Consider the following 26,226-nt stretch of genomic DNA (forward strand, 5'->3'; position numbering starts at 1 on the left):
TTGGTTAATACGTTTATAGAATAAAAATATATAAACGTGGAGCTTTTTGTGCTTTGGCTCCTTATTTGTGTGGTAAATCATATTATTTCTGTGATCGTCCTGCAGCATAAAAACACCAGTTTCACAACCTAGGAACAACTTAGAAGAGCCACGACACTTTCTGGTTTTAGGAGGTAGGAGGAAACCAGAGAAGAAACCCAAAGACACTCAAGTGGACACATGGAGAACCCAGACAGTGACCAGAGACATGTGATGTGATGCACATTGCAACCTTCCCTCTCTCAGACACGGGCAATTGTGTCTGTAGAGCACCCGGCAAGGCTGATGGCACGCCGAGACTCAAACCTGGAAAGCTAGCTATATACTAAAAGTGAAGCTTATACTAGGGATGTAAGGTTTTGGACAATTTAGGCTCACTGATGTGCATCAAAGTCTAGCCCATTTTGTCCAATCCAAAAGGTAATACTGGCTTCATAGAGAGGCGTCGTAGCATCATGGCTTGCTGTATATTGGGCTGCGTAGCCAAAGACTGGTCAGAGCGCTGCCAAAAGTACCTACAATGGGCATGCAAGCATCACAACCAAACCATGGATCAACAGAAAAAGATCAGCAAGAACACCAAGTACACCATTTCATGGCTACGATGATCCCTAATGCCAGTGGCCTATTTCAACTGGATAACAAATAAGGAAATAAGATTTTTTTGTTTGCATTTATTTGCAAAATATTCTGCATTCAATCCTTCGTCTCTGGTGACCCCACAAAAGGTCCTGAATTGGTGATGTAGCCCTTCTTTATAGTTTTAAATACATGTCAGTGCCATTTGGACTGGACTGTCCAGTCAAAAAACAGAGACCTGGTGATCCTAATTAATAAACCTGAATCTAATAGCATTGTGGCTAACCCTTTTCAAGTCCTCCAACACGTAATAGTGTCAATGTAATCAACCTAACGAGACGTAACGTAATGTACAAAACCGAAACAAATGAAGCTCAGTGTTTTGGTTTGAAACACAACATAATCGACATTTTCATTTAAAACACATTAAGCATGACAAACTGTACAAGTACATAAAACACTTTGTATTTGCAAACAGTGGAATATCCAGTGTGTGGACTTTCATCAGTCGAGCACTTTACATTAAAAATAATAAAATAAACAGTTCATTCAGTGATGCACGGTACCGCTGTTTTAAGACTGGCTTGAATTTTAGATTCCACAGTTTCTAAACGTCAGTCCTTGAAGCCCAGTGCCATGTTGTGGTGTTTCTACTCCATGGGTTGGATCAAGTGTGATTGATGCTGATAAACAAATGAAAGCCTGCATGGCGCTGGACCTCCAGGACCGACATCCAAAAATAATGATGATGAACTGATCTATGCAATCCCACAGCTGACAGTTCAGCCGATAGTTCAGTACCGCTAATCAGACTGAGTGAGCATCGTTATAAATCATGAACATCTTTCAATTCAGACAAACATGGTGACACTTAGTATAAAATAAACCTCCAAACAAACCATCATAATATAATTTCACATTAAAATGCCCCTGAACTTTGCTCCTGACAGCGTAGTGCTCACATTTCTCCACTTAAACAACTTATCAACTTAATACAGAGACAGAAATGGACAGAGGGAGATCTCACTGTGTGACTTTCACATTAATGTACCACTAACATTAGATATTTAAGTTAATACACATAAAACACACCAAGATCCCCAAAACCTTCAGGCTTTTGAACCATGAATAAAGCTAGTGCTAGCTATGAGCTAACATTACTGGAATAACACCATGTTGATGCAAATTAAGACTTGAATGAATTGGTCGGTTGGTTTGCTATCCAGTGAACCTGAAACTGTGTGCTATTGTCACCCATATTAAAAATAAAAATATATAAATCACTGGGAATATACAAATAAATCAAGAGTTAAATTTCCACCAATTTATACACAATGTCAATACTTGCTGGGCTAATACGTGACTAGCAACTAGTGAGTTTGCTATATGTTGAGTGTTTACATACAGTTCAACATTTATTAGCCTGTTTGGTTTTGTGTAAACAACATTTATCATATTATACACCTAATTTGGTCTGTTCTGCGTGTTCTAAAATGCTACGTGAATATAAAACGAAACGTTTGAGAACCTAAACTGTAACTTAGGATTCTGCTTTGTGCTTTTCTTTTAGCTAGCTAGCTGGCATGCTAACAGAGCTCATTACCTTAAGAGGAACAGTCACATTTTATTGTCTTTTTAACAGCTGAACACGCTAAACAATCGCACTGTTTTATTTATTTTGTTATAATTTAATTTGTGAGCTAAAAACCGGAGAAATTCATACCAATTTTATTATTGTTTACATCGGTGTGTCCAGCAGGGGGCGCAAACTGTATTAGCGCTGATGAACCATGCAACATGAATTCATGGACGTTTAGTTTAATTATATAAAATATTATATATTAAAACTACAATAATATAAGGAATTACGTGTATTGTGGACGAATTAATAAATCAAGCACTTTTAACTTGACCATTAAGCTATTATAGCATGTTAAAATGAAGCTTACTTTTAATTAGCATATTTACTTGTTATTACAAAGTCTTGTACTTTTTGAAGATGTTGAAATGCTTTTTTGTCATTTTCTAACCATTTAAAACTTCTTTTCCCACATAAAACATTTAAAAGGCCAGTTCAGAGGCACTTTAAATACAAAATATATCTATATTTAGTTTTTTGCAGTTAAAAAAAAGTCTCTAGATCAGTTCACAAAACAAATCGAACACGTTCAGTCACGGAAACACCAGAAGCCTCGAACATCTGCAGCGCCATACTGCACGAGACAGAAACATTTCTCTTGTGTGTTAATGACGGCTCATAGTGCCAATGCCCAGAGTCTGTTTTATTAAGGCAGGAGTCGATGAAGGAAATCCTCCAGTCACTGCACTCCAGTCGTACCAGCAGGTTCGTGGACGCTCTCCCAGTTCAGTAGTAATATTCTTGCGTTTCTGTCCAGTTGGTGACCCAGAGTTTTTTACTGAGCTCGTGCTCAGGCTGGAAAGCCCTGCTCAGCTTGTACCTTTCTTCTTTGCGTATTTTCACTCCGTGGTACTTTGGCATCACCTTGTAGTAGACTGCTCGTTTGAAGAACCCGCACTGCGTACAGAGAGAGAGAGAGAGAGGGGAACACAATATAAACATGGCTGATTCAGTGCCAGGATCAGGGGCAAACACATAACACACAGAAAGTTCACTCGGAGGAAAAAGTGTTGTGTTATTTTCATGCTTTGTGTGTGAATAATTGGAATCACAGTGTACAGGAGAGTTCATTAGCTGGAAAGACAAACCTGGTCCAACACCAAGAAAGAAAAAGAAAGAAGGCAGTTTTAATAAGAGTTAGAGCCAGATTGGACAGTATTTCACAGCATTAGGCAAGCAAACACGCTTCCATCAAACTAGAGCAAGCACAATTCCAGGAGGAACGCTGAAGAAGAGACAAAGCTGAGGGACGAAATCAAATTAAGAAAGAAAACAAGGCAAAATCACGGTGGCTGCATTACCAAGGGGCATCGACAGACAGTGCTTGGGCCCCCCAAACGGTCTCAGTAGTCCTCGGTCAGCCTCTCTGTCTCAGACGGCTGTATTTTCATCTCAGCTTTTTGGGCCTTGGCTTCGTACATCTCCCTTCGACTGGCACGCTTAAAGAAACCGCACTGCAGGAAAGGTGGTACAGGTTACTTCAGGTTCTCTGGGTCTTTTAAATAAAAAGCTGGCGGTCGCTCTCTATTTTTGTGCCAGCTTTGTGCCAAATATACACACTCAAGTGTCAGATCATATGATAAGATCCTTTAACATCTAAGACCGCTGCAGGACTAATCAGCCACCAGTCCGAGACCACTGAAACTTATATGATATTAATTTCGGTGTGACAGTCTGACCAGATACATACACCGACGACTGAACTGTTCAAGTGTCTGGATAGAAGATATTATTACAGCAACTTGACTTGTAGCGTGAAAACTACGAAAAACTAACAGCCTGGGAGAAACAAAACAATCATATTTAGCTATTCAAGTGCCACAATCTCCAGTCTCCCGTCTGGCACTTTACAATTGGATGTAAATCCAGTCTGGTGTTGAATTTGGTTCTTTATTAAATGTAATCCCGGTGAGGAGGTGTGTTACTGTACCTTCCACAGGATGAGACTGATGATCCCTAATAAGAGGATTCCTGTGATGCCTGCGACGATGTAGACCCAGAGAGGAACGTTATACGGCGTTTCCTCTCCGAGAACCGGATCGATGTTCACCAGAAACTACAAAACCATGAAAGAAGAGATGAAGAGTAAGAGATAATAAACGTTTATTTATAAATTTCTTTGTAGGTTCTGCAAAACTTGTAGTGTGTTGTACTGGCAACCAGCAGCACTACAATCCTTAATCCTGGAATGTTTTTTATTACTGCAGGTTTTTTTTTTTAAAGCTCAGCCCTTTTACTGTGGTTTTATAACTTTCCATTACTTTTATTTAATAATTTCGTACATCAGTTCTGATATTTTTGGTCTCAAGTTTTTATTTCTGCTCCATTTTCTTTCCCAGGTACCCATCTCAACCAGGGTCTGGTGCCACCCGTTAAACACTGGCCACGAGGCAGAAACACACCCTGAAAATACGACCCCAAACACTGCATCACCTATCGAACGTTCACTCTCTTAATCTCACTTGGAGGGACTTTTGAGTGGCCAAATCCACCTCTTGCATGTCTTGGCGTGGAAAAAAAATACATGCAATAATGCAAGACTGAAGGGCCCATGATGCTGTGTGCCACCCAGAGAAAGAGGTTTGGTCCTTGTTTATTCGGTAATACTAGAAGAGACCACTTCCATTAGTGAAAGAAGTCCCTTTATGTTTTACGGTGGATCCAAACAGTGTTTGCAAAATAGTTTCCTCACGGTAGGTCGTGGTGTATGCCGAGAAATCACCACTTATAACTATACCGCAGACCTGTGAGCGCACTGACCTCTCGGGTTTCGTTGGCCATCTTGATGTTGGCTCTGTCGGCCTCCAGCCTGAGCGTGGCGTTTCCTTTCACCGTCACTCGGTCCGTGTTTAAATAATCCTGAGAAATCAAACCCAGCAGGACGTTTAGTTTCAAGAGCTGCAGGGAATTGCGACATGCTTATCCAGATTGTAAATATTCACCTCCAGCAGGGTGCTGTTCCACACACGGGCTCGGACGGTGAGCGTGGCTGTGCTGGACATGTTCCTCAGGACGCACGAGAAGCTCACGCAGCGAGCCGAGTGCATCGAACAATCCTGCACGCAAATGAAACTGTTAGCATTTTTTCTATTTTCTCCCAGTTTAGTCATAGCCAGTTCCTCTTCCTCTGCTGGAGACCCTGATGGTGTACAAGGAGGGTATATTCTCCTGACACGCTCCCCCAACCCCTTCTTATTTGCTCGTACTTCGGGTCCGAAGCTCCACGTTCCTCCACCTCTGTACAGGCGCCTCGGCCTACTAACCAGGGTCCTTACAAGGCGCCCATGACCCCACCCCATATTTTTGTTAGTCCAGTCTTTTCCCACCCAGCAGACTAGTAGCCATTTCTGTCGGCTGCACCGTCTGCGGTGCTGATCGTGCTCGCTAATACATAATAAAGACATAATAATGTGGTTTAATAAATGTGATGGTGAACTGTACCAGCGGATCCATCTTTTTGCGAGGGCTGGACGATGAGATTACAGCTTCAGTCTGTGGCAGGTCGACCTTTGCTTCTCGCTTTGACCTTTTGGAATCCGTGGGGGACAGCTGATGAAAAACAAGGTACATTTAAAGAGTATTAACATTTTACCCCAACAATACCATTATTAAGGACTTTTATTTTGCAATATTAAATAAAACTAAATGTTGAATTTTGGCAGGTCCAGTTTGTCCACCTCTATTAATATTTTATCCGGTTCTTTCATGTTTATTTAATATATTTTGGGAAGTTTTACCGCGTTCCTGTTCTGTACTCACCGTGAGGTTGAGCGGATTAACAATTTCTCCAGGAGGAACACAGTGCGACTCCTCTGTTCCAGTAGTTACAATCTCAGTCAGGTACAGCAGCCATTTACCGTTATTCACCGCGTACGGCCAGTTAAAGTCCACCACCAGCGTTCCGAACGTTCCCTGAGGTGTCTTGTCCATGCTAACCTGAAGACATGGAAACGTTGCCTTGTTAGATATGACTGGGCATCGAAGAAAAAAAACAAAAAGCGCTCGGGTGCAGCTACTCAATCCACCCTAAGTCACAACCCAAACGATCAATAGAGAACCAGACAAGGAAACCCAGCAACCCGGTAGTGCCAAAAAAACACAGCCACACCACCCATGGACAGAACTGAGGAACAGGAAGCGTGCCCGCTAAAGCTACAACACATGGATGCCACAGGAAAAGCTGGACCCGGCAACACATATAAAGCCGAGCCTCCAGGTGCAGTGAGAAATGCTTGGACACATGACAGGAGAACTGGGTATATCCAAATTGGTACAATGCAAAAATTACTACTAAACAGTAAGGTAAAGATTCAAAGATTCTCACCTTGAAGACAAACTCGACTGGACTTCCTACGTCCTCCGTGCTCTTCATGGCTGACTCACCGACCACCTTTCCACTGAAGTACGTGTTTATGGTTGGTACCTCACTGCAGGAACAAGAACAGATGATCACGGTTGTGGTCGTTCATTGCGTCGTCAGTATTGCATGGAATGTAATGCGATTAAATTGCTGGAACGTTAATTCTGCAGTACTCAGTACAGATACACTTATTATACACTTACAAAATATTGGTTTGTGTTTATCAAAATAGGGGTAAAATTACATTAAAATGTTACAACATGTAAAATAATAGCATGTGTCATGAATAAAATCATTTAAAAGCTTTAAAATTTAATATTTGTGTTTTATTCACAAGCCGTTTGGTACACGCAGTTCCACTGTTCCGCCACACGGTGGTGCTGTTCCCTTATTGTTTATTTAAACTCGTGTTTGCGTTGGTGTGACTTTAATTTGGCTTGAATTAAAATGTATAAATGTATTAAAAAAACTGTCAAATGTTGAATTATGGAAGTACTAAATGTATTAATTATGTTATGGGGTGACTTACAGGGGTTTATAGGGTATCCGGGTCATTTTTTAAGGGTTTATTCCACTTAAGTCATACATTTAAATCTGGAGTCTTAAATGTGAGGAGTTATTTCATATGGAATTAAAGTTACGTTTTATCTACATAAATAATAATAACAATGAACTAATAGAACGTTGTTTATTTAACTTTATAATATTAGGTTAGAAACTACTCAGTTTTCTAGACTAATCTCTTAACTGCTGACTACAACAAAATGATGCTTTTATCAGGAGGTGCGGTGAGTAGCGCTGTGGCCTCACAGCAACAACGACCTAGGTTCAGTTCCCCATTTGGACGCTCTACCTGCATCTTTGTGGGTTTCCTCCGGATGCTCCGGTTTCCTCCCACAGTACAAAAACATGCAGTCAGGATGATCAGATGATGTTGCTGGACGAGGCACCTTTAAAAGTGTGTGTGTTGTGATAGTGCAGGAGGACGTACACGGTGAAGGAGGTCAGGATCTGGTTCTCCACGTTTAGAAGGACGGGCACAGCGGGCAGGTCGCTCTGTTCACTCAATCTGAACACAGAACAAACACAACAGTTCTTATTTAATACAGGCAAACAACAATGCTGATTTCTAACGTTCATCAGCAAATATCTAAATCTAATCTACCTAATCAACTCAACAACAACTAATACACCAAGCATGCTAAAAAGTGCGCCTCCTAGTGGCTAGGCTGATCTCCCTGCATCCTTCACGTTGATAAATTTCTCAGAAGTTTCCTGTTTGCTTTATTCTACTGATGTTTTCTTTAATTCCATACTTAATTAAAACACTGACATTAAATTTCCACCAACAGGACATTTTTTATTAGTACAGAATCTATACATTATATCAGGGATGTAAAACTATTTTACAAATTAAATGAAAGTTAAATAACGGTCCTCTAAATGAACTTCCTGATGTGAACACTGGGTGTCGCTATAAATCAGTATATAAACGCTCTCGTCTCATTTCACCAAAACTCCAAATATTTCAAGCAAATTTGGGAAAAATGAACAAATTATCACTCATTTCAAAGGGAAGTGGGTATGTTTAATGTGTCAGGAAACAACTGCTGTAATGACGGAAAGTAATAGTGTTATTATTAGGGTTATTCACTGTAATAATAATAAAATTCCTAGTATTATTTTATTATTATTTCTCATATTATTTTTGTTATTATTAATATATTTTTTTATTATATAGAGTCTGTGACCCGCCATTGCATTTTTTCTTTACATCTGGCCCCCAACAAGAAAACTTTGGACCCCCCTGAATTAAAGTCACTTACGTGGAGAGCTGGAGCTGCAGCTCGATCCTCTCCGTCTGGAGTGTAATCGACGGCTCGAATAAGATCTGAAATGAAATCTGTGGGAGAAAACGGTTGTGTTACAGAAGCGCTGACACGAAGCAGGTAAATATGATTAAAAATTATATCAAACTAAATAAACATACACTGTATGGCCAAAAAATATGTGGACATTTACGGGATTTAGTGGACGCTTTTATCCAAAGCGACTTACAGTACAGTGACGGTACACAGTCTGAGCAATTGAGGGCAACAGTGGCAACCTGGCAGTGGTGGGGCTTGAACCAGCAACCTTAGGATTACTAGTCCAGTACCTTAAACACTAGGCCACAATTGTGCCCCACAATGTGGACGCCCCTCATAATAATTGAATTGTTTCAGCCACATTCGTTACTAACAGGTGTATAAAATGATGTAAGGAAAATTATGCTTTTAACATTGTGGCAACAGTTTGGGGAAGTCCCCAAGCTCTCTCTCAGCATGACTGGACCCCTGAGCACAAAGCGAGCTCTATGAAGACCTGGTTTAACTCTACACAGAGCTTAACTCAACACTTTTGGGATGAATTCAACTCGGATTGTGAGCCAGAACTTCTCTGTTCTCCTCTCCTCTCTTTCAACATCAGCCCTTCTATTGACTTAACAGGCACAAATTCCCACAGACAGAAATACTCCAAACTCTGGTAGAACGCTTTCCCAGAAGACTGGATGATTTTCAAGCAAAGGAAACCGAAAGCGATTTAATATGAATAAATGCTGAAGGTTTTAGAACGGGACATCCGACAAGCTCATGCTCAGGTGTCCAAATACTTTTGTCCTTATAGACCAATAATAAAGCATTTTTCTTTATTTACACACATTAATTCACACGTACCTCCTTGTTGCTCTTAAACGGGTTCCCAAGATCACAGACGATCACAGACGTTTTGTTGACGCTGCACCCGATGTCCTGATGAAACAAAACAAACAAAAGAACAAACAGATAAAGAAACACGTTCAGCGCTGGACATTAAGTAGGAATGATGTGAAAGAGCGAACCGTGAGGCGCAGGCCTGAGTAGGCGAGTGTGGGAGGAATGGTGATGTTCAGCGTGGCCTGATGGGCGTCTTCGGCCTCCCTGGTTCCTTCGGGCTTGTTGGTCACCGTCACCATCAGAACCAGTTTCTCGTTGCTCTTCAACGGCCAGGAGATGCTAGAGAATAAAAACACAACACGGTTATATTTCTGTAAAAATATAAAACAGCTTTTTAAATTAGAGCTTTTTAAGGGTTTTATAATCATGTAAAATGTTTGTGTTTCAATAATAATATGAAATAATATTATAATATTATAATTAAAACAATTTCTTTTAAATATTTCCAACGTTATTATTTAAGACAGCATGGTGCAGTACCATCCATCAGCCAACGTACCTGGACAATGTTTTTTGCTGCTTATCCACAAACTCCGCCGCTGTGATCTGCAGGTTACTGCTGCACTTGTTATCCGAGCCGCAGTCCTTCTGGAAGTTTATCTACAACCACAGAGATAAAGCGAACCCCGTCATGCGCCTGAGTCTATTTAAGGTTTTTACAAACTTTTTATAGTGGGCGCATCTGCTGTGAAGATAAGGAGAGAGGGGTTTGGGACCGATAGCCGATAGATGATCGATAGCCACCTGCACAGGTGTTGTTAATTTTTTGGGGGACCTCAGACGGTGGTTTTTAAGGCCACAGTTTTGTTCCACCCTGGTTAAGCATCCGGCAACCTGGGTTTGGTTTCAGTTCTTTAAGCTGTGATGTATTTACATACAGTTTGTTGGAGGCGCATTTTTATCCACGTTGACACACTATTCAGGTGAATGTTTGTCATAATGATAAATGTATTTGTATTTTTTACGTTCAGCCCGTCCGCCGTATCGTACCTCGGCTCTCTCGGTGAGCTGCTGCTGGCCGCTGAGCACGGGGAACACGTCCAGGTCCTGCAGAACCTTCTGAGCTTCCACTACAGGCTCGTCTAGAGAAACGTTCAGCAGAAACGCCACCGGCTCCAGTTTATTCACCTTCTCCTGTACCGAGAAACCACCGAGAAAAAGATCTTAGTGATGGTGTGTGTGTGTCTCTACGTGCAGGAAACGCTCTCACACGCCTATAAAACCAAGGGCATAGCCATGAAGTGAACACTGGATAATCCAAATCTATCATGGTGTGGGATGAGACGGACCTACACGGACAAAAAGTGGCCTGTTTGCTGCAGTTATGACCTCTACTGGCTGATCGATGGTACTGCACCATCTCTAGAGACGGGGGATAATGGAGATCGATGCGTGCCTCTCCGTGCACAATACGTATCTCCATATGAACCCTGGTGAGGGTGAATAGTAGCGCTGCACACGTGTCAGGGGGCGTGTGTTACGACCCTAATCGGTCAGGAGTGCAGGTCTCCAGCAGTGATGGCTCAGTGGTTAAGGTACTGGACTGTAAATCGGGGAATTGGATATGACTAAATTGAGAGGAAATGCATGGTGTGTGTGGGTGTGGGGGGTATTACATTGTGATTAGTGTTGGATTTTATTTTTAATGGTTGTGTGTATTAACTCATCAGGCTCAGCAGTAATTACACACTTTATCCATCAGGGTGAAAATGTCCAACATTTTGTAATGACACGACCTGAAAAGTTCACACCAAGAGCACAGCTGGGTCTGTGACCCTGGTCATTTCTTACATTGACCCGAAGCTTGAGCTCCTTGCAGGTTGGGGCGGCGAGGGTCAGGACGCCTGTGTTTGTGCTTTTGTTGTCCAGGAAGACGACTCGATCGCTGCTCCGGCCGCGATCAGCCTCCACTGTGTATTTAATATCTGAGAACACAGAGAAAAGGATTCTGGGTAAAAACCGTGCCCTCGTCTCATTTATCTGGGCCGTGATGCTCGATGTCTTTATACGTACTGATGTTCTGCTTGTAGTCGCGCTTCCCGTTGCTCAGCGTGTACGAGAGGCAGAACTTCGCTGTTAAGCTAATAAACACAAACGAAGATTTTTATTAGTAAATAAAATAAAAATATGATCCAGCGAGTCTCTTAATTCTGGAATTAAATCCGCAGCGTTCTCACCACGCGCCCTTGCACTGGGTCGGATCCACGATCTTCGGCTCCACGGTGAAGTTTCTGGATAAATGGATGACCGGACGCGACCTCAGCAGAGCCACTCGGTCATCGAGAGAACCGACCAGGATATCAGGATATTTGTTCCCGTCCATGTCCAGCCCTCCACTGAGAGAGTAACCGAACGTCTGGAACCCACCAGAACCCACCGACTTCCCTTCAATAACCTAGTAAAGAAAATTATTATTATTTATTACTACATTATTATAACATATACTATATTATTATTATTATTATTATTTATTTATTTTATTATGCTTTATTCAATGTTTTATTATTTTCCTGCTTTGAATAGTAAATAAAAATAAAAGGCCAAAAAAAAAAAAAAAAACACAAATAAAAAAGCAAAATAAACAACAACAAAAAACACAAAATAACAATACCCCCCAAAAATAAATAATACAAAAAACAAAATAAAAAACAAAAAAATAAAATATAAAAAACACAAAATAAAAATACCCCCAAAAACAAAATAAAATCTAAATAAAAAATTAATAAAAAACTAAATAAAAAACAAACAATATAAAAAATATAATAAAACAAATAATAAAATAAAAGCCTAAAAAGAAAAAAAAACAAATACTAACAAACAAAAAAAAACAAAGTAAATAAATAAATAAAAGCCCGTTGGTTGACTTTACCTGACTGGGTTGCGTTGTTACTCCTTTCTCGCTTCCCATCCAAATACAAACTCTCCCAGAACCCTGAAACGGAGCCCCAACTGCAAAATCTGAGAAACAAAAATCATTAATCCTCCATCATTAACAGGCGCGACTCTTCATCCAACAGTCGTTCTTTATCACAACTTTTATTTTCTAGCTTTACTGGTTAGCGGTGGACTGGCACGACTGATTATTACGCTACCCACCGCCTCTGAGATCCAGGTTCGAATCTCAGTGCCGGCTGTACCTGAGGGAGGGCCACACAATCCGACCGAAATGAAACAGAACATTTCACCTTGAAATCCGTCCTGATTCACGTCCCCCACGGCCGCCACGGCGAGTCCGAACGCCGAACCCTTCACGCCCTTCAGGATCACGCTGGCTCTCGGCTGGAAGGAACCGTTCTCGTTCATGAAGACGTAGACGGCCCCGCCCTGCTCCTTGTTCCGGTCGAAGTAGAACGGCGCCCCCACGATCAGGTCGTTCCAGCTGAGATCAGATCGCAGGACGTCGTAAAAACGAGATACAAAAATAGTAAATAAATAAATTCAACATTTTAAACAAACTCACTCGTCGTTGTTCAGGTCCGTCACGGCGATGCTGCTCCCGAAGTACGACCCCACCTGCTCCCCCAGGATCACGATCACAGGCTCCAGCTGCGACGTCCCTTTGGTTGCGAGGATCACCGAGCCCTTGGACTCGTTTCGGGGCGCCCCGGCAACCACCGTGTACTCCGCCCTGCTCAACAGCTTCCTCTCTTCTGTCACCGAGTATCCTGAAATCACAACCAGATCCATCTGGATTAACACCGGCGCATTCACACCTGGGTGGCACGGCGCTAAATTGGACCCAGGGTTTGAATCTTTAACTCTGCTATCAGCCTGTCGGGTGTCCACTTACAGACATAACTAGCTATTTCTCAGAGGGCTGTAGATAGATATCAAGGGAAACTGGACCCACCACGACCCTGTCCAGGATGAATATGCTAAAATGGTGGTGGGGCTTGAACTGACAACCTTCTGAGTACTAGTGCAGCACCCGAACAGCTGAGCTGGGACAGTTGCTGATGCTGTGAATGCTCTGGTCAAAGCGACTGAATACGGTGCAGTGCACGTTGAGGGTTTTGCTCAGGGGTCCAACGGTGGGTCAAAAGTTGGCAGTGATGGTGCTTGAAGCAGCGACTTCAGGATTACAGGTTCAGTTCCCACCTCTCAGTCATTAGGGTAATTATGATGAGTTCATTATAAGTGCGCTGGTGTGTAAGTGTTATGTGTGTGTATGTGTTTGGGGGATTTAGTCGTACCCAGGTAGCTGTTGCGCTTTAACTCGGAGGGAAAAGCCTTTTCGGTGTAGTCCCAGAAGTTCCCGGGCGTGGTGTCTCTCCACGTCACGTGTACGTTGCCTGGTCAAACAAAAAAAAGCCGTGATTGGTCGGATCACGTTCCAGCCGGACGTACCAGTCCCGGTCGATCCGTTCACCCGGAGCCGCCACCCACCCTGCCACTCGTAGCTCCCCGTGCAGCCGATGTAGACGTCGCTGTCCGTCATGCCGGCCGACATGCCCATGTTGCACATGCCCTCCATCTCCATGGGGAAGTTGGGGTTGCACACCTCATACTCGTGACCCTGCCACTCATCCGTCTCGTCCAAGGTCAGGTCGTTGCCCCGGACGAAGCATTTTCCCACCATCCTCTGCTGGTCCTCGGTGCCACCCGCAACTACTTTGACGTACCGGTGCCCGCACGCCTGCCAGGTTACACACAGAAAGAAAACGTATGATGTTTGGAGAAGGAGCTGGGTTCGATTCCCTTTTTGTGTGGGTTTGCTCCAGGTGCTCTGGTTTCCGACCACAAGTCTGAAGACGTGCGGCCATTTAAGTTTAGCAGACACTTTATTGAGTGTTAGGGGCCTTGCTCAGGGGCACAACAGTACCGACTTAAAGCAGTTACTAATCATGTACATTTTCAGATTATAGCAGCAGACACTTTTATCCAAAGTGACTTACAACACTGTGACGGTATACAGTCTAAGCAATTGAGGGTTAAGGGCCTTGCTCAAGGGCCCAACAGTGGTAATCTGGCAGTGGTGGGGTTTGAACCAGCAACCTTCTGATTACTAGTCCAGTACCTGAACCGCTGGGCTTAGCGGACACTTCTATCCAAACTTACTTAGAGAGTAAATACTTAGAGAGTATATTGAAGATTAAGGGCCTTGCTCAAGGGCCCCACAGTGGTAACCTGGCAGTGGTGGGGCCACTTGAACCAGTGACCTTTTTATTTCTAGTCCAATATCTTTACTGCTGGGCTACAACTGCCAGTAATCCAGTATCTGATTCGCTGAGCTACCACTGACCCACCAGTTTTAAGGGATCTAAACATTTAGTATTTAGACACGCCCTCTTCTCGGGAGTGAAGGATGATGGGAAGAGTTGTGGGTGTTTCTTACCAGGACTCGCCCGCCGGGCCCCTGTCTTTGACTGGCCACGGTCACTCCGAGCCACATGCCCTCGATCATCTCGGACGAATCGGCTGCACAAAAGAGAACAAACGTCATCAAACAGAAATATCAGGAATTTCAGAAATATCAGGAATATCAGGAATACGCTGCATGCGCCATCTAGCGGGTACAATCAGCAGTGCCTGCAGCAGGGTGGGAAGACCGGACTATGTGTGAGGACCCTGATTGGCGGATAGAGGTGCCTGTGCAGAGTGCACGGGTGGAAAAGGGTTCCGCTAAGGGCTGCAAACAGACTGCAATCAGCGGCGGAGGACTAAATGGTTCCGCTTAATCAGGAGAAAATGCTGGCGGTCGTTTAGTAATCAGAAGGTTGCTGGTTTAAACCCCACCACAGCCTGATTACCACTGCTGGGCCCTTAAAGCGAGGCCCTTAGCCCTCAATATACTCTAAGTGTATACTGTAAGTCAGTTTGGATAAAAGTGTCGGTAGGTGCCAAAAATGTAAACATTACAGGACAAGTGTAGCCTAGCGGTTTAGCAATCATATGGTTGCTGGTTTAAGCCCCACCACTTCCAGATTACCACTGTTGGGCCCTTGACTGAGGCCCTTAACCCTCAATAGTTTAGATAATATACTCTCACAGTACTGTAAGTCAGTTTGGTTAAAAGCGTCCGCTAAGTGCCAAAAATGTAAACATTACAGGGCAGGTGTAGCTGAGCGGTTCAGGTACTGGATTAGTAATCATAAGGTTGCAGGTTTAAACCCCACCACTGCCAGGATGCCACCGTTGGGCCCTTGAGCGAGGCCCTTAACCATCAATATACTCTCTAAGTCAGTTTGAATGAAAGCGTCCACTAAGCCTAGAGGTTCAGGTACTGGACTAGTAATCAAAAGGTTGCTGGTTTAAACCCCACCACTGCCAGATTACCACTGTTGGGCCCTTGAGCGAGGCCCTTAGCCCTCAATATACTTTCTAAGTATATAGTTTAAGTCAGTTTGGATAAAAGCGTTCGCTAAGAGCCGAAAATGTAAACGTTACAGGGCAGGTGTAGACTAGCAGTTTAGCAATCATATGGTTGCTGGTTTAAGCCCCACCACTGCCAAGATGCCATCGTTGGGCCCTTGAGCGAGGCGCTTAACGCCCTGTTTGCGCCCAGCGAAAAACAGGGGAAACTGGACCCATGCAAAAATGATGGTGTGACTTGAACCGATAATCTTCGGAGTACTAGTTCAGGACCCGAACCGCTGATGCTGTGAATGCTCTGGTCAAAGTGACTGAATAATGGCAAGCAAGTGGACGCTCAGAGGGTCTTGCTCAGGGGTCCAACGGTGCTAAGTTGGCAGCGATGGTGCTTGAAGCAGCAACCTCAGGATTACAGGTTCAGTTCCCACCTCTCAGTCGTTAGGGTAATTATGATGAGTTCATTATAAGTGTATAAGTCTGTAAGTGTTATGGGTGTGTGTGTGGGGGGGGGGATTTAGTCATACCCAAGTAGCTGTGGCACTTTGGGTAATGCGCCTTGCACCTTGAGCAAGACCCTTAACCCTTGAATGCTTAAAAACTTCCGATAAAAGCGTCCGCTAAATGGCAAAAATGACCGAACTCTTTGTCCACGTCTCAGATAATAACCTTCAGTGATAAGCTGCTGATAAGCTGGTGAAGGAAAATCCAACAGTTTGGGGAAGGTACGTGTTTATTCAGGAAACAAAAGATCAGATCAGGCGCCGCGGCGTCGTATTCAGCGGCGTTTGTGTAACTGATCAGGCGGAATTACTCGCCTCGTAACGTCTGGAGCTGACGGGTCTGGGCTGGTCGTTCCGCCTGGAATTCTGCTTATCAAAGGAATTCCGACATTCCAGCATCCCGACTCCAGGTGCTGCAGCCACGATTATCTGAGCATCGTCAGGTTCGGACCTTCAAACACCCTCGTTCCTGACGGGTGAAACTATATTGGCCCCATGACCGCACCATGGATCACCTGAGCGGAATGACCCTGACGTTTAAAGAACAAAGGTATTCAACAAAGACCAAACCCAGGCTTTGTCTTTGTCCCCTGCACACACAGGCGTGATTGGTTGGCACGCAGGTCCCGCCCCCCTTGCACACACAGGTGAGCTCCACACACCCACACACACACACACAGGTGAGCAAGGGGCGGGGCCTGGTCTTCTGAACATAATAGCTTGTGGTGAGACTCTCAAACAGACGCTGCATATACAGTATATAAAGGAAACACGCATTAGCTTTGCACAACAGTTTAGAGAAGGTCCTTGCCAGCCGACAGCTCTGGGATGAACCGGAACACCGACTGATTAATCAGCGCCCAGCCAGTACTGCAGTACACACAGACGTACTTCAAAGTCTTGTGAGAAGCTTCTGTTCTAGCTGAACAGATCACATTCATCTGCACCAGGGTTCATACGGAGATGCGTATTGCGCACGGAGGGTCGCACACCCATCATTCAGCCAGCAGAGGGCGTAACTGTATTATACTGTACGTTACTCTTGTTACAGGAGGGACGGGCGTGGTCACACTACACCAGCTCTTACTGTTAGTGATGAGGTCCACTCGGGTGCAGTCCGCTGGGTCGGTGGTGATGGGGCATGAGTAGATGGTGCCGGTCTCGTTCACCCTCAGACTTGATAAGGCTTTGTCCTTGGGCGCCCCCACCAGGAGCCTGTAAACAAACAAACAAACAAATACAAACAATTTCATCCGACGTTCTGGTGCTGGGATACGACAAAGCAGTTGGTAATTCGAGGCTCCTGTAAGGTTCAGAAAACGGAAACAAGGATCTGTGATTTGTTTACCATCTACCGTACATGATATTGTGGAAAGATTCGGGGAATCTGAAAACATCTCAGACACTAAGAGATCAATTCTATGCAAACCTTGATGGTTCCAAGATGAGTAACAATAGAAACTAACTGATACTAGAACCCACCCTGTTGAGGAACCCCAATCTACTGGTGGGCGACACACTTACCCCACCTCAGGGTGCCTGGGAGCAGCTAATTCACCTCCTCATGTTTTAGGCAGGTGGGAGGAAACTGGAGAGGTAAGAGCAAGTGAGAACAGACCAAACCTCACGGTCAGGATCAAACCCAGGTCTGCAGGGCCCACTTTGCTGAGCAGCACCCACACTCCCAGAAGTAAACAAACCAAAGAAACGACTCACGATTCCTAACATTCCCGTGCACTTTCACCAGCGCATTCACGTTCCTTGTTTATTTTTCCCACACTCGCGCGAACCTTCTGACCACAAAGTATTCGCCCCCGGTGTGTAAAACTGCCCCCCATCCCCCCTCATACCCCGGGCGGGTGCGAATGACATCATGAGAGAGGAGCTGCGTCTCTGGGAGCCCTCGGGACCTGCAGTCTTCCACCAGGTGTTAAAGCAGAGAATCGGGCAACGGCGGGTTCAGACCTGCAGACGTGTAAGATCCCAAGACGTACTGATAAAGACCGACCCAGAGCTCGTCTAAACACACGTGGAAGATCTGTCTGATAACCTGTCTCTCTCTCTCTGCACACAGACGCGTTTACATCATCCTTCACTCCTGAGAAGAGGGCGTGTCTAAATCCTTAGATCCCTTAAAATGCTCCTACTGAGGCGCCTTAATTCTGAGTGATAATCTGACTGAGTAAACAATCAGTCTCTTCTTTATAAACTGTTGACTTTAGATTTCGGAAACGCCGTTGTAATGAAGTCCAGGCCACCGTGTTTGTGCTCTGTTCAGCCGTTTTAGTCGTATCCAATTCCCAGACTCCATGCTGGTGCACCGAATAAGCAGGGTGTGTTAAAGGGGAGGGGGTCTCCGTCCCTTTCGGAATGAACTGGGGTGCGATTCGTTTCGAGTATGAATACAATACGGTACAAACTGAAGGTGGGACGTGATGTCACAAGATGCGACACTAAACAGTCAGTAGCAGGTAAGATGAGGCGAGATGGACTAACAAACACTAAAAAAAAAAAAAAAAAAAGCACAAACCAGCCGGCGCGGGTGCGTACACACACCCACACGACTGGCTGCGTGTCTGTAAGGGGCGGGACAATCCCAATTCTGCGGATTCCTCATAAGTGCTGCAGTTACTCCCTCTGCTGGCTGATCGTGGTGCTGCACAGAGACGGGGGATAGTGGAGATCAATGTGTGACTCTCCGTGCGCGATACATATCTCCAGGGGAAAAGAAGCAATCGGTACTGTACAGTAGAGGTGAAATACCATCAGGGAATCAGATATGACTAAATTGGGAGGACATTGCATGAATAGAAGTGATGAGCTGTAAGAAACGCTTTGACTGAATATACCTCATACGTCTTTTATTTATTTATTGTTTTTACATATTTTGGTTCGATTGGAGAATGCTGAGCAAACCAGGACTAAAATCTCAAACTGGATCATTTTCTCGTTTGGTCCGGACCAAGGGAACCAAACTCCAAGTATAAACTCGACTTGAGGGTTCCTACAGACGTTCAGAAGTGTGTAGTCACAAAACCGCTGATAAACGGAGCACAAACACGGTGGCCTGGACATTGTTACAACGGCGTTTCCGAAATCTAAAGCCGACAGGTTGAAAAGATAAGAATGTGTGAGCGTCCCTAAAATAATCTTAATTCAGCGACGGTGTCTAAAACCCCGCTCAGACGAGCACGTCCGGCTCCGCACCGCCACCGGCGTCCTAACATAAACGTTTACATTTCACCTGGAATAAGGACGGCGTGTTCCGGACACAGGGACGCGCTCTCCTAAACGGCATTAAGGAACCCGGAACACCGGAGCGGATCGACGTTTCTGAGAACGGATCAATAAAGCACCATTAAAGCTCTCTGAGACCCATTTGGGTTCGATGCTTCAACAACATGGTATAGCTGAGAGGCACACGGGGTGGTGCGATGGATCACAACCTCAGGGACTACAGTTCAGTTCAGTTCTGAGCTCTGCTTGGTCTCTGATTGGTCGGGAGATGGACCAGCTGTACTTATAGGATCAAAGTGAGCGATCGATTGCGGTGAAGCTGGTACACCGTTTGGCCAAAAGTATTCGGACGCCTGACCGTGAGCTTGTCGGATGTCTCATTTCAGCTGTTATTGAGAAGCTTCTCACCAGACTTTGAAGTGTGTCTGTGTATGGGAATTTGTGCCCATTCGGCACTGATTGATCAGTCTGTGTTCTGGTTCATCCTAGAGCTCCGTCATGTCCTTATAGTTTTATAACTGATTTATTACACCTGATAGTAACTGTTGTCCACGGCGTGTCTTATTACTTTCGTCTAGTACTTTCACCTAGACAGCAACCTAAATCATGCACTAAAGTCAACACAGTACCAGCTCGGTTGTGAGAATTCAAAAGAACGTCCAGTACTGACTGTAATAAATAGTACTTTTATTTTCCATCCCATCTCCCATGTTAACGGCGTTTACCTTGAGAATAACGCCTCCATTAATCAGTAGATTTAGCGCAGTTAGCTCTCGTTACCTGCCGCTTTGATGTCCGACGCCTCGCTCCACGAGGACCCTGACCACGATATGCAACAGGAACTCTCGCCCATGGAAACCGGGACGTTCAGTGTCCTGGCAGGGAGCTAAAATTGTTCAGGACAATCCTGGGAAAAACAGGAGAGGTGGCACCCGCACTCCCACGCCGTAACGACATGTTATTTTATTTATACGGGTTTATTTCACATCACGTCACCATGAGAAACTAAAGCTCGGCCGGAGAGCTCGGCACGGAAAGTCGGAGCGTGAATAACTCCCACGATCAGACCGAGTCTCTGCGCCGTGGGTAACGGGCACTGCCAGGACCCGAGAGACGAGAATTCCAGCCCGGTCTGGTCCTTTGGGATCTTTAATCCGTGCTGGATTTTCTTTAAGTTCACGTTCCTCCAGGACCGAGACCGAGACCGAGACCAGGACTGAGACCAGGACTGAGACCAGAATCAGGCGCATTAAAAAGCCATGAACAAACCTACAGCTAGGCCTCATTAGGACGTTAATTGGATGTGTAACGTTCTCAGATCTCCCCTCAGGTCACCTGACGAAGCTCAGCGAGTCCAAGCTAAGCTAATTCTCCCAGATTCCCTTCCGCAGCAGCTAATCCTAATAAACAGCTTATTACTGCGCTACACAAACTCAGCTAGCATATTGAATTCAGCATTAGGATCTTCAATCGAATCAGCCCTCAGTAAATGGGACAATTACTTCTCTGTACAGGGGGACGGGAATTCGATTACGGCGTGTACGTCTCCGTCCGGTCCCTCGGGACGCCGGATATTCACAAATAAATCAGACGTTTGTGACTTTACGTTCATCGAGTCACCAATTCAACAACGTTCATTTAACTGCACGTCTTTGCATTGTGGGAGGAAACCGGAGGGCCCGGAGGAAACCCACACAGACACGAGGAGAACATGCAAACTCCATACAGAAAGAACCCAGACCGCTCCACCTGAAAATCGAACCCAGGACCCTCTCGCTGTGAGGCGACAGTGCTACTCACACTATTTAATAATATTTTAACAAATTATAATATTTATAATAATAATAATAAATTAATAATAACAATAATAATAATACTAATGAATGCATAATAAAAATGATAATAATAATAATAATCATAATAATAATAATAATAATAATAATACCACCATGATTTGAAAATAATAAGGGAAATCAATCATGTGTACTAAATGTTATTAAACCCGACTCTCTAAACTCACTAAATCAGTGCTCTAATATAACTCTGCTCCTGTAGGATTGTGGGTAAATACTAAAACAGAACCTGGCACAGTCTGAGCCTCGGCCGTGTTGACAAAACACCAGTGTTGGTGAGGTAAGAACACTCAGAGGTCACGTCGTTCTGATCGTTCTGTACCTGCACGCCGCTGCGCTCCGACAACCACAAACAACCAGAGACTAAATCAGACTAAATCACCACCGAGTCCCAGACCGGGTGGATTTTACTCCTGAAGCTTGATGAGACGTGTTAAACTTCAGCCTGAGGTCCAGGATGACATTCCTCACTCTCACACTGACACGCCCACCCTGGTAGATTCACCTCAGTAATTGTTTACCATGTTAAGCCATGACTAGAACGTTTAGGGTCCGGAACTTTGGCCTCGCCTCTGGGTGGAGGACATTCCAGTCCAAAAACCAACCGGAGCGACTCCAGACGATCTTTGGTCCTGCTGAGGGCTGGAGCTCAAGCTGGGAATCGAGGTGACAGTGCTACCCACCGAACCAACTTATATAATGATATAACAAATAATAATACCAATAATAATATTATTAATAATAATAACTTAATAAAAGTACCAATAATAATAGTATAATAATAATAATTAAATACTAATACTACTAATATTAATAATAATAATATTATTGTTGATGTGGCAGGAATAACATCTAACATCCCTAACATCCAAACCCCCAAATGTTCAGTACACAGCTCCAGCCTTGCTGTGTCTGGATATCTGAAATGAGCTGAATTGGGACTCAACCCCCCAGTTTAATTAAGTATAAGAAGTACAGAGTATTTATTTATTTACAGAAGACTCAGCAGATCTGCTCCTCCGTGTCTTCAAGCTCAGACTGGAATGAAAACGAGCTGCTGATTCACGGCGAGGAGATAAAAGCTCCAGAACTTCACTCAATATTAATTATTCATCAGGCTGGAGCAGAATTAGCAGCTGAATCGGTCCTGTGATGAGAGGACGGGGGTACCGGGCTGGTAAAGTGGGTGAGAGTGAAGGTACGGGGAGTTTATGGTCCATTACCGGCTTCAGAAACAGGACGTAATTTCCCCAAAACGGGTTTCACTGACAGTAAGAGTAAAATGGTGGAGCATCGTTTATTAAAAGCTTATATAGAATGATTGAAGGCGTTCTGGTGGTACGGCGGTATATTACGCTAGCTCACTACTACTTGGCGCCCTGTCCATCTCTTTCTGCCCTGTGCCCGGGAACCCCGGTGGTTCCAGTTTCCCCGGAATCACTGGGAGCGATGGGACCAAACATCAGATCATCAGGGAGCTCCGCCTTCCTTCCCAAGCCGATCGTGTCTGCAGGTAGATGCCTGAGCGGTCGATAGCACTGCTACCGATGTTCCACCCAACACAAAGTTGGACAAATGGGACGCATTTTATCCTTTTACTCCCAGTTTAGTCGTAGCCAGTTCCTCTTCCTCTGCTGGAGACCCTGATGGCGTACGGAGGGTATATTCTCCTGACACGCTCTCCCTCCGATGTGTGCGCACTCTGACCCCTTTTTATTCGCCTGTATGTGAGGTCGGTCTCACACATGGAGAGTCACGCGCTGATCTCCACGTCCCTCCAATTCTGTACAGACGCCTCGGCCTACTAACCAGGGTCCCTACACAGCCTCGAAGACCGCTCCCTGTTTTTAGTTTTTTTAGTCCCATCTTTTCCCACCCGGCTGTAATGTAGATCGTGGCCGGTAGGGGGCGCCCAGCCGACCTGTAGCACAGCTGAGATCATTACAGGATGAACCTCAAGCCCGCCGAGACATTGCCAAGTCTCACAAATCAAAGTAATGAAGAACTAAAAGGTAAATTAGTTATTTATTAGCTTTTAACCGCCGTCCACGATTATCTCTTCAGACGTGATTCATTCTCCATCTCTGGTTCTTAATGGGGACAGTGGGAGGACTGGAGAAGTGTGTAAAACCAGTACCAGGAGATAAACATGATCTACAGCGAGAGAATAATTACTGTAGTTTAATTAACGACTGATGAAGCAGCTCTGACGCCAGAAAAGCTTCTCCTGTTCAGCTGAATCAGAAAATCTAAACAATTATTTACGTCTGACGGAGCCTCGTTATTCCTGAGAGCTTCTAACTGCCTGATACACACACACACACACACACACACACACACACTCAAAAGAAGCTTTATTGGCATGACAAATAAGGATATTCATATTGCCAAAGCTCACATACACATATACACTTTTATACATGAACACACACTTATGCACATACACACAAACACACACACACACACACACACACACAATCATGCAACTACACAAAATCACACATACACACACACTCACATAAACATAGACACACACACAATCATTTACACACACACAAACATACACACAAACACTCACACACACTCATTCGTGGACATGGACACTCTCACACTCCCACACATTCACACACACTCCCACAAACACACACACTCACTCACACATACTCCCACAAACACACACACTCATGCACACACTTCCACTTTTTTTATACATGAACACACACTCATGCACACACACACACACACACACACACACTTACACTTACACACTTTTATACATGAACACACACTCATGCACACACACACTTCCACTTTTTTTATACATGAACACACACTCATGCACACACACAAACACACACACACACACTTACACACTTTTATACATGAACACACACTTATGCACACACACACACTTCCACTTTTTTTATACATGAACACACACTCATGCACACACACACACACACACACACTTACACTTACACACTTTTATACATGAACACACACTCATGCACACACACACTTCCACTTTTTTTATACATGAACACACACTCATGCACACACACAAACACACACACACACACTTACACACTTTTATACATGAACACACACTTATGCACACACACACACTTCCACTTTTTTTATACATGAACACACACTCATGCACACACACAAACACACACACACACTTACACTTACACACTTTTATACATGAACACACACTCATGCACACACACACACTTACACACTTTTATATATGAACACACACTTATGCACAAACACACACACCCATTCACACACACATACACACAAACATACTCACGCACATACATACATACACACACTTATACATGGACACAAACACACATTCACACAACCCCATGCACACTCTCTTACATACACACACACACACACACACTTACAGGGGTTGGACAAAATAACTGAAACACCTGGTTTTAGACCACAATAATTTATTAGTATGGTGTAGGGCCTCCTTTTGCGGCCAATACAGCGTCAATTGGTCTTGGAAATGACATATACAAGTCCTGCACAGTGGTCAGAGGGATTTTAAGCCATTCTTCTTGCAGGATAGTGGCCAGGTCACTGCGTGATGTTGGTGGAGGAAAACGTTTCCTGACTCGCTTCTCCAAAACAGTGGCTCAATAATATTTAGATCTGGTGACTGTGCAGGCCATGGGAGATGTTCAACTTCACTTTCATGTTCATCAAACCAATCTTTCACCAGTCTTGCTGTGTGTATTGGTGCATTGTCATCCTGATACACGGCAACGCCATTGGATGCACATGGTCCTCCAGAATGGTTCGGTAGTCCTTGGCAGTGACGCGCCCATCTAGCACAAGTATTGGGCCAAGGGAATGCCATGATATGGCAGCCCAAACCATCACTGATCCACCCCCATGCTTCACTCTGGGCATGCAACAGTCTGGGTGGTACGCCTTTTTTGGGGCTTCTCCACACCGTAACTCTCCCGGATGTGGGGAAAACAGTAAAGGTGGACTCATCAGAGAACAATACATGTTTCACATTGTCCACAGCCCAAGATTTGCGCTCCTTGCACCATTGAAACCGACGTTTGGCATTGGCACGAGTGACCAAAGGTTTGGCTATAGCAGCCCGGCCGTGTATATCGACCCTGTGGAGCTCCCGACGGACAGTTCTGGTGGAAACAGGAGAGTCGAGGTGCACATTTAATTCTGCCGTGATTTGGGCAGCCGTGGTTTTATGTTTTTTGGATACAATCCGGGTTAGCACCCGAACATCCCTTTCAGACAGCTTCCTCTTGCGTCCACAGTTAATCCTGTTGGATGTGGTTTGTCCTTCTTGGTGGTATGCTGACATTACCCTGGATACCGTGGCTCTTGATACATCACAAAGACTTGCTGTCTTGGTCACAGATGCGCCAGCAAGACGTGCACCAACAATTTGTCCTCTTTTGAACTCTGGTATGTCACCCATAATGTTGTGTGCATTGCAATATTTTGAGCAAAACTGTGCTCTTACCCTGCTAATTGAACCTTCACACTTTGCTCTTACTGGTGCAATGTGCAATTAATGAAGATTGGCCACCAGACTGGTCCAATTTAGCCATGAAACCTACCACACTAAAATGACAGGTGTTTCAGTTATTTTGTCCAACCCCTGTATATATGGACGTGGACACTCACACACACACATATTCATAAGATTGCTGGTTCAAACCCCACCGTCGCCACGCTACCACTGTGGGCCCCTGAGAAAGGCCCTGAAGCCTTAACTGCTTGCATGTATTCAGTATAAAGTATAAAGACGTTGAGTTTACCGTGCCGTGACCTCCTCTCTGATTCACCTGGACTGGAACTACTGGAACTACACTATTATTTTAGTTTTATTATAATCATTTTGAATGAATATGATATGAGTCAGCAGAACCCACCCTGTTCCCTCTATTTGTGA

The 26,226-nt window shown here is 44.4% G+C and overlaps 1 protein-coding gene across 1 annotated transcript in view; it reads right to left on the reverse strand.

The window, feature by feature from the left end:
- Positions 1 to 1,061: 1,061 nt before the first annotated feature.
- itga3b (integrin, alpha 3b) overlaps positions 1,062 to 26,226 on the reverse strand; it is a 28,820-nt gene continuing 3,655 nt past the window's right edge. Inside the window, exons 2-24 of the mRNA XM_063003372.1 lie at positions 17,273 to 17,400; positions 14,709 to 14,791; positions 13,760 to 14,009; positions 13,567 to 13,665; positions 12,834 to 13,038; positions 12,559 to 12,752; positions 12,243 to 12,331; positions 11,551 to 11,768; positions 11,387 to 11,454; positions 11,165 to 11,298; positions 10,364 to 10,507; positions 9,873 to 9,973; positions 9,499 to 9,652; positions 9,335 to 9,409; positions 8,444 to 8,520; positions 7,609 to 7,686; positions 6,582 to 6,684; positions 6,017 to 6,193; positions 5,699 to 5,806; positions 5,200 to 5,313; positions 5,018 to 5,116; positions 4,188 to 4,313; positions 1,062 to 3,154 (exon numbers count right to left, since the gene is read on the reverse strand). Coding sequence (XP_062859442.1) covers positions 2,984 to 3,154; positions 4,188 to 4,313; positions 5,018 to 5,116; positions 5,200 to 5,313; positions 5,699 to 5,806; positions 6,017 to 6,193; positions 6,582 to 6,684; positions 7,609 to 7,686; positions 8,444 to 8,520; positions 9,335 to 9,409; positions 9,499 to 9,652; positions 9,873 to 9,973; positions 10,364 to 10,507; positions 11,165 to 11,298; positions 11,387 to 11,454; positions 11,551 to 11,768; positions 12,243 to 12,331; positions 12,559 to 12,752; positions 12,834 to 13,038; positions 13,567 to 13,665; positions 13,760 to 14,009; positions 14,709 to 14,791; positions 17,273 to 17,400 — 2,995 coding nt within the window. The 3' untranslated portion in view covers positions 1,062 to 2,983. The remainder of the gene's footprint in view (positions 3,155 to 4,187; positions 4,314 to 5,017; positions 5,117 to 5,199; positions 5,314 to 5,698; positions 5,807 to 6,016; positions 6,194 to 6,581; positions 6,685 to 7,608; positions 7,687 to 8,443; positions 8,521 to 9,334; positions 9,410 to 9,498; positions 9,653 to 9,872; positions 9,974 to 10,363; positions 10,508 to 11,164; positions 11,299 to 11,386; positions 11,455 to 11,550; positions 11,769 to 12,242; positions 12,332 to 12,558; positions 12,753 to 12,833; positions 13,039 to 13,566; positions 13,666 to 13,759; positions 14,010 to 14,708; positions 14,792 to 17,272; positions 17,401 to 26,226) is intronic.

The sequence above is a fragment of the Trichomycterus rosablanca genome, chromosome 10, assembly GCF_030014385.1.
Source record: "Trichomycterus rosablanca isolate fTriRos1 chromosome 10, fTriRos1.hap1, whole genome shotgun sequence".
Classification (NCBI taxonomy): Eukaryota; Metazoa; Chordata; class Actinopteri; order Siluriformes; family Trichomycteridae; genus Trichomycterus; species Trichomycterus rosablanca.